Consider the following 14,536-nt stretch of genomic DNA (forward strand, 5'->3'; position numbering starts at 1 on the left):
TTATTCTCCAAAAAGCTGTGAATCGGTGGGTTCACAGGAGAGACCTTAGACTAAGTCTTTATATCTGCAAAAGCAGTCAAGTCTTGGGATTTTAGTTGACCACATGTTTAGTAGGAGCTAAAAGTGCGAAGAGCTGGGCTGGGTTTTGGTACCACATCAAATATGGAACATAGCCAAAACCACAGCCAAGAGGCCCTATGCTTGCTGAATTCAGTGTCTTTCCTTTGCTCTCTCTCAGCATAATTAGACTAGAGCTGCGAGGGTCCTTACATAGATCATCTACTCCTTCACCCTCATTCTAGAGAAAGGAAATGCAGGTCCACAGACATGAAATACCTTAGTAAGTGGCACAGAGAAGCTCCAGAAAGGGTGCTCGATCAGATATTCCAACCACCACACTGTGCACAGCCTCAAGCCACCACACGCATTACTTCTAACATGGGCTCCCAACATCATTAAATACACTATTCACTTACTTCCATTTTAAATTACGTGGGTACAGTCTTGAACAGCACACTTGATTTTAGAAAATGTAGTGGTTCCCCAAAGAGACAGTAAATTAAAGCCTACTAGCTTATGTAATCTATAAAGTGAGAGGAATAAACATTTACTATAATAAAAGAAAATACATTTTAAAAGTTAAAAAACAAAACAAATGCATACATGTCAATCAGGGTAGTAACTAGGTAGTATCTTCTTTAAAGTGACATATCTATTTTTTTTTAAGATTTTATTTATTTATTTGAGAGAGAGAGAATGAGCAGGTAGAGAGGCAGAGGGAGAGAAAGAAGCAGACACCCTGCTGAGCAGAGAGCCTGACACGGGTTCGATCCCAGGACCCTGAGCCAAAGGGAGATGCTCAACCAATTGAGCCACCCAGATGCTCCTAAAGGGACATATCTATTTTTTAAACATTTATATAAATGCCTGTACCTTCTGGAAGTGTTGAATGGTAGACAACGGGGCTCCAGGGGCTGGAAAGCTGCTCCACATGCAGTCGTACGGCAAATTCATATTTGGTGTTTGGTTCTAGACCTTGAACCAACATGTGAGTTTCTGAACTATAAAATGAGTAATGAAGTTGTTAATGCTGGTAGTACATTGTTTCTAAAAGATTATCAGTATTTCCAGTCAATTTAGGTAAGTATCCTGTTATTATCACCTCATTTTCTTTAAAAACAATTTTTTAGACTAAAAAAATGTCCTCTATTAAAATACAATATTTGGTATTATCCTATAGAAATTAGCCTACAAATTGCCTCTCTGAACCTATGAAATAGATTAGAATAGCAGTTTGGAAATATCCCAATACAAAGGGATTTCCTCTAAAATACTGTAAGTCATATCATTCTTTTAAACCATAATGATGGGGATTTTTCTAACTATATCCAAGAAAACAGAATAAGCTTTATTTTTTGATGCCAGCATGAAAGTGGTCTTTTATTTTTTCCTTTAAACATGCTAAGTTTAGCCAGTTGAAAATAGTAATAACTTCTTGCCTAATCTTGTTGCATGAGGCTGAGGAACCAAAAAATAATAATATTAATTTATAGAAACTGAATGTCAGAAGATGCAGTTTTCAGAACTGATGGCAAAGATGCCAAACTCCCAGCCATTTTATAAGTAAGGTAAGTCCTGAAACAGGTTCTCATAGCTAAATGTCATGCTGGCCCAAGATGGTAAGAAATAAGTGCGAGTGGGCAAAAGAGCAAAGAAAACCACCATTAACAGAAGCTACATACGTTTGAAGGTATAGAACCAAAGAAGCATTCTGCAGGCCGACAGGGTTACAGCGGATGGTGTAGTTAATTATTTGCGCAGTGGTGAACGCAGGCCTCCTCCAGTGCAGGAAGATGGAAGATGAGGTGTTAGCCTTCGCATAGAGATGGTGGGGTGGCGGTGGAGGGGGAACCATGCGATCACGAACAGCTATTGAAAAAGACAATGTTAATTTACTGCACTGCATATCACTATAGAAAGTGGTAAAATGATAAAATCACAATTCCCCACCCTACTAGTTGACTTGAGGTCCTTTTTTCATTTAAGAGGTTCATGGATACATTTAGAGATGTTTATCATTCAATTCTGAGCAATTCTTCCATACATTAGATAAGGAATCAAATATTAATACTTAGATTATAAAAGAGAAGCACCGAGAAGACAGACTACTAGCCCAAGACATTCAGAAGGCCACCAATGGACTTAAAACTAAACTGACACCCTCTTCAGTAGCAATAAAACCAAACAGGTCTTAGCACCAGAAAACTGAATAGTAATTGGAAGGAAATATGTAATTGGAAGTAATTGGAATTGTAAATAAGTATAAGTAATTGGAAGGAAATAAATAGCCTCAAGATTAGAGCAGACAGGTATTCAGGATTATTTTTCCCAGTTAAATTTCTGAAGGTCTTTTGTTTGCAAAAGTAAAATAGGTTCTTATAATTAAATACACCTCACTTAAAATTTATTCTGAGCATGTACTTGTTCAAAATAACTATGTTAGGTGCCATGGAAGATAGAAAAGCACCAAGGATTCCAAGGAGTAATGAGACTTAAATTTACAGAAGGAAGAGAAGAACAAGGCCTGTGCGCCTTACAGAGTGAAACGTGGTACCGTAACCCTTACTTACACACGCATCCCGGAGTGCTGACTGTCTGATCTGCCTGATAGCCATCTTCTATGTTGTTGTAAGCCAGCAGCCTCACGTGGTACTTTCTTCTGGGGTCTATAAAGAAACTGACAGGTAATAATTTGGTCCAGGCCTCTAGATATCAGCCGTCCAGAGCCTTTGCAGAGTTTGGTTTAAAAATCTTCTGGATACAGGGGCGCCCGGGTGGCTCAGTGGGTTAAGCCTCTGCCTTTGGCTCAGGTCATATCTCAGGGTCCTGGGATCTACCCCCACATTGGGCTCTCTGCTCAGCAGGGAGCCTGCTTCCCCCCTTCTCTCTCTGCCTCCCTCTCTGCCTACTTGTGATCTCTGTCTGTCAAATAAGTAAATAAAAATCTTAAAAAAGAAATATCTTCTGGATATTTAACAGTTTAAAGTAAAATGAGATTTTCTTCCTTTTCCTATCCTACATAGTGACTCAGCAATGCACCTTCGTGTGACATTGCTACTATGACTATCTACCAGTTACTTACAATTTTACTTAATCTCTCTTCAAACAATAACATTAACACCAATACTCTCCGCCCCCCTCCTCAACTGACCAGAGATAGATTCTTGATCCTAAAAGCCTTGGGGGCTGCCTGAGGGATCACTTCTAAGACGTTAGACTACATAGAAATTTTTTGTATAGTTATTGGAGGGTTAGCTACCTTAAGAAGGGAAATCAAAGTGAGCTTATTTTCCCCCTCAAAGGTAAAGACAATTATGATTGTCATCCTTTAGTAACTTTAAAAAGTTTTACAACCATGTGTTATTTAAGTTTATTTCTATGGGTACCCTTTCCATTAACCCATTTTCAGGCCAACAGCTAAATTCACCAAGAAAGAGGAGTTGGAGCTCCCTCTACTGGTGCTCATTAACTGTCAAAATAGGAAACCCAAAGTCCCTCAGATATATACAAAAATTTTTCAGTTTTTGAGGAAATAACGTTATACATTTTATTTTTTGAAAATATTTTATTTATTTATTTGACACAGAGAGATTAAGCACAAGTGGTTGGAATAGCAGGCATAGGGAGAGGGAGAAGCAGGCTCCCCGCTGAGCAGGGAGCCCGATGTGGGGCTCGATCCCAGGACCCTGGGATCATGACCTGAACCGAAGGCCACGCTTAACCCACTGAGCCACCCAGGCACCCCTAGTTATAAATTTTAAATGACACGTTTTAGGACATATTTTGAGAAGTTTAATGATATAAATACATTCAAATATAACTACTTATGATAACATTTAATTACCGAGTACTTGCTTGGGACAAAAATAAATACTATTGAGAAATAATGTATTTTCCCCCCAGCTTTGCTGAGGTATAGTTGATGAACATAAGCTGTATATATTTAAGGTATATGAGATGATGTTTGACATATGTGTACATTGTGAGGTGATCTCTACAATCAAGCTAACAAACATATCCTATCGTCTCACACAGTAACCATTTTTGTGTGGGTATGGGCTTGAAAACAAGATCTCAGTAAATCTCAAGTTTATAATACAGTATCGATGAGTATCATCACCATGCTATCCATCAGATCTCCAGAACTTATTTATCTTGCATAAGTACAACCTCGCACCCATGAGCAACACTTCCTCATATCCTCCATCCCTGAAGCCCCTGGCAACCACTGTTCTACTCTCTGCTTCTATGGGTTCAACTATTTTGGATCCCATACATTATTGAAATCATGCAGTAACTGTCTTTCTGCATCTGGCTTATTTCACTTAGCATAACATCGTCTAGGCTCATTCACGTTGTGCAAATGGCTGAATTGCCTTCCTTATTAAAGGCTGAATAATATTCCATCGTGTGTATAGACCATTATTTTCTTTGTCCATTCACCCATCAGCAGACATTTAGGTTGTTTTTGTATCTTGGCTATTACAAATAATGCTGTAATGAACATGGGAGCAGTTATCTCTTCAAGATACTGGTTTCATTACCTTTTGATATATAACCAGAAGTGGGACTGCTGGATTATATGGTATATTTCTAACTTTAATATATTTCTATATTACATTTCTCTAAATAATAATAAACGTAAATAGATCCAATACTTCATAAGGGAAAAAAATCATCCTTGAAAGATAGATCCAATGTGCAAAAAACTTAGAATAAAAGGATAAAAATAATTCTAGAGCGAATTTAAACATTTAAAAATCCAAAAATAGGGGTGTGCCTGACTGGTTTAGTTGGGGGAACATGCAACTCTTGATCTCGGGGTTGTGAGTTCAAGCCCCACATTGGATGTAGAAATTGCTTAAAGTAAATAAACTTTAAAAATAGTAATAAATTTTAAAAATTCAAAAATAAAATATGAAGTTTGTTAAAGTTTCTAAAATAATTTTAAGAGTCTGCATATTTTAAAAACTGATATTCTATTATTTAATATTAAAATGCATTAAAAGGATGTCCTAAAATACAAATTTTTTATTTGTTTTAACGAATTTCTATTCATTTTAACAAAATTAAAATCACAAGAAGAAAAAAATTTATACAACTTAGGACATTTCTATACTTTTTAGATAGGAAGTAGGAAGGCTAATATTCAATTATACTATAGAAAATGATATATGAGTAACACAAAATTCTATCAATGTTCTTCCCATTCTATAAACGGTGGTACCACAGTGTTAAGTAGCATTCTAGTGTTACACGAAGCTAAACCAAGGACTTGCTGATATTTCTATCACATGTGCTTTTGTTACAGTAGGTAACTTTGTCTCCTTATAATGAACTCTAAAACAGAAATATTTTTAAACGTTTTATAAAATAACTACAGAAAACAAACACAGAAATACATTTGGACTTCATTACTCAGATGATTTCCAACAGTAAGCACTGAAATTCTAAGATTCAAGGACTTCTGTTCAGATTAACGGCAACCTAATTTGAATCTGTGTTCATCTCTCTTCTCTTCTAACATATTGTTGAACTCATGAGGCAACTGAATCCTGAGTGCTAGCTTACAAATACTCCCTCTGAACGGGTACATATGGAATTCACTTGGCTCTCTGCCGTTGAGTTCTTCAAATGTATTTCTTTATTCTGTCTCTACTCAATCAGAAACTTATCTTTAGGAAAGCCTACTGAGTGTGGGGCATTGCGCCAGGAATTAGGAAATACAGAAAAAGAGGGATGAGACAGAGTTTGTCCCAAGTAGCTCGCATTGTCAGAGAGCCAGACACGGATACAGCCACTCTCACCGAAAGCAGATTTTGATGATGTTATGAGTATGGGTGGAAAGATTAATCTTTTTTTCCACTGTGCAAACAATCAATTAACACTTCATGAATATTTCTCTGGAATGGTTATTTATTTTTAGTCCTAAAATTGATTCTTCATTTTCCCTTCATCTTTAAAAAATAAGCTGCTTACATTAACTTTTAAACCCCAAATCAACCTTTTCTGGTTGACGAGAAGCAACGTATGTGTCCTGAGACAATGAGAGAAGAGCACACTTAGCCCTTGTACAACCCACTCAGCATGGTAACAGCCCAGCTTTTCTGGTGCCCATCTGGAAATCATCCAAGTCACCGGAGCAACGACCTCCCAGGCTGGGCTCCTTCGCCTGCTCGTTTCTATGAGGTCAGGAAAAGGCAAACCATCAGGCTGGCAAATCAAGTATATCAGGTGCATGAGATTCCTTTCTATCCATACACAAAAAGTACAACAAGAGACAGGATAATTTTTAAAACCATTTTAGTGGGAAAAAATAAAGGAGAGGGAAAGCCCATTTAACGTTCACATGGGATCAACTATGCTCTTCAAAGAATCTCGTTTAACAAAATTAAAGTGCCAGGTTGGGGGCCAAGCTGAGCAGTGAGCCATGAGCATTTACCATTTGCTCCTCTCAGGCTCTGAGAAATAGGCCTCCAGCCTCAAAGTCTAGTGACATTATTTTGGTTGGTTAATCCAGAGACCTCAGAACAACAAGGCTCATGTTCATGCATCAATTTGTTAGAGATGTGATGTCATGGACCCAGGGGACACACCAGAGCCCTGGACTAATGTTAAGATGAGCACTCTCAGACGGCAAGAGTTACAAGCTAAGAAAGAAAACAAAACTATACAATTAATAAAATTAAAGATACAGAGTAAGAAATCAGAGTTTAGGACCAACATATTCAATATAGTTAAATGCACAGATAATGTACCTTAGCATAAGAGCACAAGTCCTAAAACTCTAGAGTTCTGAGAAAACCCTCCAATGCATAAAGGACAAAGCAGAGACCCAGCCTCAGCACTGTGAAATGCTACAGGGAGCCTGTACATACAGTTTCCAAGGCCTGCTAACAGCCCTTCTTGAGTCAAGGACTGCCACGTCTGTGGTGCTTGGTTACATGAGACTCAGCAGACTTAGGCAATGTGGTTTATGGGGAAAACAGCAGAGTCAGGAAAAGCAGCCACAAAGAATTGTTCAGGCCTTCCCAAAAACCAGTGAGGGGAAAAAGGAGAAATGAAAAGAGGGGAGAGAGTTGGTCCCATTTCCTTCCAAACTCAACACAAGGAGCATAAAAATCGCTCATTGGGGCTAATTCTTAAAGGTCTCAGGAGTGATGGCTCCAATAGGTAGTATTTGCCTTTATGGTTAAACTTAAAGATTTAGCAATATATAAAGATGGAAGGCCAGGAAAGTAAGCTCAGATTAATTTAACACAAACTCTAGTGAGTGTCAGCTTAGGTTACCATAACTGTGGTCCCAGCCAAATTAACCTGTACCTTTATTATGGAGTCAACCTTTGGCCAAAAAATGAAGATCTCCTTCCTCAAATACTGCTATGGTAGCACTCCTTCTCTTTTCTCCTCTGGCTCTAGGATTTGCCTCACCTTCTTTCCTTTCTGATTCATTCTCATCACTAACTTTTCCACTTGACTTTGTTTCACATGAAGAGAAATCAAAACTAGAAGTCTGACTGGCCAAGAAAGAGTATACAGGTATCCAGTAACATTTACCAAATGCCTACTAAAAGTCAGACACTGTATGAAGACTCAGCAATTAGAAAGCTATTACTGTTGGGGAGCCTAGATGGTTCAGCTGGAAGAGCGTATGACTCTTGATCTCGGGATTGTGAGTTTGAGCCCCATGCTAAGTGCAGACATTAAATTTTTTTAAAAAATGAAATAAAAATTTTAAAAAAGAAAGCCATAACTTGTGCTTTTAATTTTAATCTACCAGAGTACAGACTGATAAATGAATATTCTGTAAATATTATCTACTAAATGTATAGCCTTGAGAGCATATTTTTTTAGTTTTCTAAGCCTGGCTTATTTTTATTTGGAAAATAGACAAATTATCCCTGATAGGGATTTTAAGAGTGTTAAATGAAAGCCTGGCTATTAAGGAATTTGTATAGTTCCTATAATTAGTAGAGATATAATGTTATTATTGTTATTATTATAATGAGGGAAGTTGCTCAGGAGAACAGAAAGGGTACTACCAAATATACCATACACTTAAATTTGGAATCATGGCAAAAAAACCATCAAGGATGTTCATTCATACAAGCAAGGTCTGGAATTCAGAATGTCAGTAAGTTAGCTGTTGGCAAATACTAAAGCTGAGCTCTAACTGCTCTCTGTCCTCATTAATGTTCCTTGGTTTGTGGAGCAGGCAAAGGCTCCCAAGTGTGTGTCTGCCTTGTATTCATGCTTGAAGGAGCTGTGTTCTGTATTTTATGGCCACTAAGAATGCTTGCTGTTTTGGCAACCATGTCACATGGTGTATAATCCTCTCAGCTTCAAATCCACCTTCGCCCACGTCTTCCATGTTCATTTAATAATCTCCCATCTGCTAACAAACTCGCTGATGACATGAAAGTTTTAGAAAACAACATAACAGATTTCTTCCCTAATGGAAGAACAGTAGATTGTTTCATGAAATGGAAATATGGAAGTATGAGAGCTAGCACTAGCAAGAGCAAGCAGATGGAAACAACAAATTCTTTCACTCTGTTAATTACATCCAGTTTTAACAATTCAGTATTTATTACCCTCAATGACTGCAATGAGAACAAGAAAAAAGTTCAATAAAATCAGATTCTCTGCAATGCAAGGTCTTTTAAAGATTACTGATCAAGGACCTAAATTCCATCCTAAAAGCACCTGATTTAACAACAATAGTGAATTACCTGTATCTTTATACAACCTAAGTAACCTACAAAAAACTTTGGTATAATATACCTAATTTTCTTTGCAACATGTTCCCAAAGACCACAAAACAACAGAAAACCCATGCCTTCCAGGGTTTCATCCCAGTAACTTGCACTTCCCTTCTCTACCACTAGATGGCATCTGTGTGCCTGTACGGAGAGTGATGGCCCCACTCCTCCATCTACTGAAGGTGGGAGCTGAGACGTATGGTGATTGCTTAAGTTTCGTCAAAAGAAGGGCTGCATGAAAAGCAAAGCAGTGAAAAGGAAGAAGGGTGCCTTGAATCAGTATTTGTCATATATATACATATTTCCCATGGAGTTTCAAAAACCCTTTGAGCTAGATCATTGCTCTTGTCATCTGACCTCTACAGAGAAGGAGGCTGAGACAAACAAAAGACAACTTTCCTAATGACTCAGCACTACTTGGAAGCTCCGAGACAGTTTAGCACAACAGTGAATGTCTCAGACGCCAGCCCCAGGCTTCCTGGATTCTGATCCAGCTAGGTAATTACTGTGCAACCTGCAGAAGTTATTTTCACCCTCCGTACCTTTGTTAAAACCATCCGTAAGATGGGTAATGATGATGATAACAATCTACCTCTCAAGGGTGTTGGGAAGAGGAAATGAATTAATCCACATAAAGTATCTCCAAGAGTGCCATTCTGTAACAATAATATACTGATAAGAATACCTTTAGTTAGGAAATAATTACTAGCAGCATCACATGACCCCTGCTCCCTCTCAGGCAGAAGGGCAGGCTGGCATGGTGACTAAAGGACAGACTCTGGAACCAGACTACTTGGGTTTAAAAATTGAGTTTCCTCATCTATAAAATGAGGATTCGATGGATTTATATTTGTAACTTGCTTTTAGAAAAGCACACTAAGTAGGTGCTTTCCAGTGCTAAGTAAGTAAATTCAGAGGAGAGGGCTGCTTTGAGCTTTGAGCAAATGCAGTCCCCTGGAAGTCAGTTTCCTCGTCTTTAAGATTAGCAAATTGAAGTCTATCGGTTGTCTTCAAATTTGTTCAGGTAACAGTGTATCAGGGACCCTAAGACAAAGTACAAGTAAATATCGTGCAAGACAGGAATAACTACTGTGAAGAGATTTGTTAAGACTAACGGAATTCAAAAGAAGGAAAAGTTACTGGTAGTTTTTTATTGTGTGAAGGAGGGCTTCATGGGAGTAGTGCATGTGAACAGAAGAGATTAAGGACAAAGGAAGAGTGTAAGTGAAGGCTTGAGGACAGGAACGTGTAGATCAGGGATGAGTAACAGGGAAGAGACGGTAAGTACATGAGTGAAGGTCACATAGAAAAGTTAGGCTGTGGGTAGATCTCAGGTTTAAGAACCAGGCTAGCCGGCGTGGATTTTGTTATATAGACATTAAGAGATGGCTTTAGTAAATGGGATTGTTGAGAGAAGATACTCATCAGAGTCAGAAAGCTCCAAGTGTCCAGCCCGGGTGAACCAACAGAAATGGAAGAAGAGATGCAGAGCCAATGACATGCGGCATCGGAGATGCGGGGGAAAGTCAAGGGGAGCTGATCGTGGGTGAGAAAGTGTGGGCTGAGCTGGCAGCGAGGGCAGAGAACCACAGTCAGCCGTCCTGTAACCAAAGGACAGGGTACCAGCAGGGACTGGAGACCTGGGTGTGAGATGGGAAGTGGTGTTAAAGAGTCACAAGGAGAACTGGGAAGGTATCACGGGAGCCATGAGAAGACGATGTCTAGCGCTACAGGGATGTCACTGAGGATAAAAGTGACATCTGGTATCTAGGTCTTTTAACAGAATAAACTCATCAGGAAAGGGTGGGGTTGCGGGGGTAGCAGAAAACATGGACTTAAGCAGCAAGGATGTGGTAACAGTGGTGATAGAGTGATAAAGGAGAATGAAAATAGAAATGCACTATTTTCTGATGTGTGCCAAAGTGTTAACAGTAGTATTTAGCTCTATATGGTAGAATTTGTAGTTATTTTGCTTCCTGTATTTCTACCTGTTCTGTTGTGAATGGCTTTGGTAATAAGATAGTAAAGAATTAGAACGCAGATGGCAAAACTGACAGACATCAATTCAAACTTTATGGATTCCTTGTTGTAATACTAACACTTCTAGAAGTTTGGTTTCCTGGAAAATGCATAATAGAAAACTATTATTTACAAAGTATTTAGCTATGGACCAACAAAAAAGAGAGAGTATTGGGGTCATGAAAACCAGGCCTTTGTTTCCTTCAGCTGCTGTGTTGGTGACACTCCAGAACCCTTGAAAAGAGCGGGGCTAGAGTGGACAGGTCAAGGTAGATAAAACTAAGAAAACACCTGAGGTCAGGACCATGAGAAAACTTTTACCTTACATCTATAAAGCCTCCTCTGACATCATTTCTAAAATCCAAATCTAAATAAGACTCAATGAGTCTTATGCCCTATCCTTCTAAGGAAAACTTCTCAGGTGGTGGGGGGAAGTCTTCCAAGGACCAAAAGGAACATAAAGCAATTACATCTACTTTGGGACAGTTCCTGCCACTTGGTTTGATTTAGACATGGAACATGTTTAGTAAAATATTTTAAGAAAATACAAAGCATTACTTTAAAAATCACTACGAACCACTTTAAATTATTCGCTTAAAACACCACTATAGAGAGCTTTGCTAATGTTAACCACAAAGCCATTAAGATGGCTATAAAGCATTCAAGAAGTCAAACTAATTAGACTATACAGAGGTAAGTAACAACCTGAAAGTTTGCTGATATAATATCACCACATGTAAAGTTTGGAAATGTTAAATTAGGAAGTGCTCAGAATCAGTGAGAAAGGTGAGATTCTGAAGGAAGAAACTGAGAATCTGGCCCAATGTCCATTTTTAATTTAATCTTTTGTGTTACGAGGTTTTGTGCGAGCCTTTTCAGGGCCATTGTTCCCCTGTGGTCTGACTGGAGAGCCCCTTGGTCTGGCTAGCCAGAGGTGACTGCACTGCCCCCAAGCCTGTCCCTCCAACACAATACCCCCCACCCCATATAATTATTCAGAGAAGAGGCCAACAGCATGACTGCTCCGACACCTGGGTCACGGCCTCTGACACAGGATCTGGGGCCAGATCAAGTCTGGTCCAGCCGCAGAGGAGCAGGAAAAATGCTAAGGGGGATGGGTGGGAAAGGAAAGCAGAGTGAAATACTCTGCTTTTAAAAATGGTGTTTAAGCACAGTAACAAAAACACAAATCACATGCAAACAATGTTATCCAAATGTCGTTAGATTGTAGGTTTCTCCTCTCTGAGAGAGAAACCCCAGTGAGAGAGATTAGAGAAGCAGGCTTCTTTCCGGTGATTTCTTTGTCTTCTATCATCAGACATACATTAGAATGGAAAAGGTTAATTCATGATGATTAAAACAATGCCTGACATGAACGTGTGAGTATACTGACTTAAAAACGGGTTTTTGCTTAAAAGAATGTAAATTTTACTTAAAGCCCAGATTAAAATTTCTTTCTTCTTTTGTTTATAAACTGCATTTCCATAAAGGATTGTGAATGATAAACATCTTTCATATCCATTATAAATTTAAAGGATTTTTGTTAATGATCACTATGCCAAAATGTTACAAACCTGTTGTAATAATACAGAATATCTGAGTGTACAGTAGACACAACGGCAGATGGGAGGGGGCAATCCCCCGCTCCCCAAATTTCCCTGTGTTCTGTGTAACAAGTCTCTATGGAAGCTGATGGTAGAGTATTTGTCCAAACCTGAAATGACTCAGTCCCTTTTGTTCAGCACCCCTGAAGGGCCTTAAGACAAATAACTCTTACTCCCAGCGAAAACATCCCTTCTCCTACGGAGTTTAGGATAACTTAGAAGAAAGTTCTTTGCATGTGACATTTGAGAATCAGTTTCCTACCAAAATAAGCAAACCCTACTCATAATCTCTATTTTAACAACACCCCCCCCAACACACACAAAAAAACTCAGACTGCTTTTGCAAGATCCAGAAGCAAATGCTTTTTCAATCATATTGTGTTCACTAATATTTTGGTCATGTTATTTTTTGAACATGTGATTTCATTTTTATACATCTATCAAGCTTTCAAGACTTCTTGTAAAAAGTATTCTTCATTTTTGACAAATGCATTACTTGAGGTTGTCTGGATAAGAAATATTTGGTGTTGAAGAGTTCTACTTGAACACTGCCTCAAATGAATCCGATTTACATCCAAACCCTGCAAAACGAAACCTCTCACAAACACCGTTTTTAATCTTTTATGTTCTGTTCTTATGATACTCCTTTCCTTTTGTGAATCCCTGTGGAAAAAAAGATACCTCATTGGTCCAATTTTGCAAATTGAGAGAGCACAGCCACTGAGTCTCTCCACCACATAATCAGTTAATGGATTTATGCCAGTGGCTGTTATCTCCTATGGGGTAGGGAGGAGAAAAAGGCAGTGGCTTAACTGTCCCCAATTTATAAGAGCTGTCTGTGAACAGTACTAATAAATCTGGTCCACATTCATGTTCCTGAATTACTTAAAAGTGAATATAATGAATAAACACTGATTATAAAAATTCAGAATTGTAAGATTAAAAAATGTGTTAGAATGGGGGGATATGCAGAATAAGTTACTTTAATTATATTGATATTTCTATCGCAAACAATCCTTACCCTAAAAACATCCAGGACTTGACTTACAATACTGTACTTGGGTTAGCATTTGTTTAAGTAGCTGCTCTGTCTGCCAACACACTTACACTGTCTGTCCCACATACATCACTGCCTTACAAACAATATTTTTATAGACTGACAGAGAGAGCCTATTCACGACAACCAAACTTCCCCCGAAGCCATGAAATAAATTTCCTTCCAGGACTAACATTTCTCTGTTTCACTGTCATGGGCTTGCCATGCCATTTTGACCCTTTTGTGAGGCAACATGGAAATACCATCTATCATCTCCTGAACCACAGCGACTTGGTCGGAGGTGCACAGTTTCATTGCAAAAACATCTGTGGTTTGATAACCACTCCTCCCAATCTCAGCCCTCGGCAGTTAAAAGCATGCTTACAAGATGGGAAAGATGCAGGTAGACAGCTCGAAACCAACCTTCAATTTCTTCTCAAGTGGGAAGCTCAAGCCAGCGAAATATCAGCCTCCTCAATCACAGTGATAAACACGGTCCTGTTATTTATTTATGCCTCCTTTAGAATTCACGAGAAGCACTACATTACAACAACTTATTTAAACTTTCCGAATGTATCACTCTGAAATCGATCTTAATGTTAGCTGATAAGGGAATTGTGGGAGCTCTTTGATACTAGCAGGGGCAGGTCATTACCATGTTAATTGGCTATCAACAGCCTACTCCAATTCTATATAAACCTTAAATCTTTCAGGTATTAAAAGACATTGAAAATCATTGGGGTCCTGGAAAGTATATATCTTAAGATGGTTTTCAACACATATAATACAGAATCTCAAACAATTTGAGTATGCAGAATCAAATCAGAAGGCGTTTTCTGATAAATAAAACATTCAAAGAAGATCTCAAGTTTCTTATGTTTAATATCTGTTACTTCAGAAATGCTATTGTTTTAACCATGTGCATAATCACTGTAAAACCAATCCTAATTTGGAGATACTGATGAAAGCTTAAAAACAAAACAAGGCATTTTTTTAACTTTAAATTTCTTTTAAGCATTTTGATGATTTGCTTTATTACTTGTTCTCTTATTTGT

The 14,536-nt window shown here is 38.4% G+C and overlaps 1 protein-coding gene across 1 annotated transcript in view; it reads right to left on the bottom strand.

Moving 5' to 3' along the window:
- The window catches only part of PRTG (protogenin), a gene marked incomplete at both ends in the record, with an annotated part of 115,539 nt that overhangs the window by 12,395 nt on the left and 88,608 nt on the right, over positions 1-14,536 (bottom strand). The window contains 3 exons of the mRNA XM_080808438.1: positions 934-1,061; positions 1,743-1,929; positions 2,631-2,726. Coding sequence (XP_080664564.1) covers positions 934-1,061; positions 1,743-1,929; positions 2,631-2,726 — 411 coding nt within the window. The remainder of the gene's footprint in view (positions 1-933; positions 1,062-1,742; positions 1,930-2,630; positions 2,727-14,536) is intronic.

This window comes from Martes martes (genome assembly GCF_963455335.1).
Source record: "Martes martes genome assembly, chromosome: 7".
Taxonomy (NCBI): Eukaryota; Metazoa; Chordata; class Mammalia; order Carnivora; family Mustelidae; genus Martes; species Martes martes.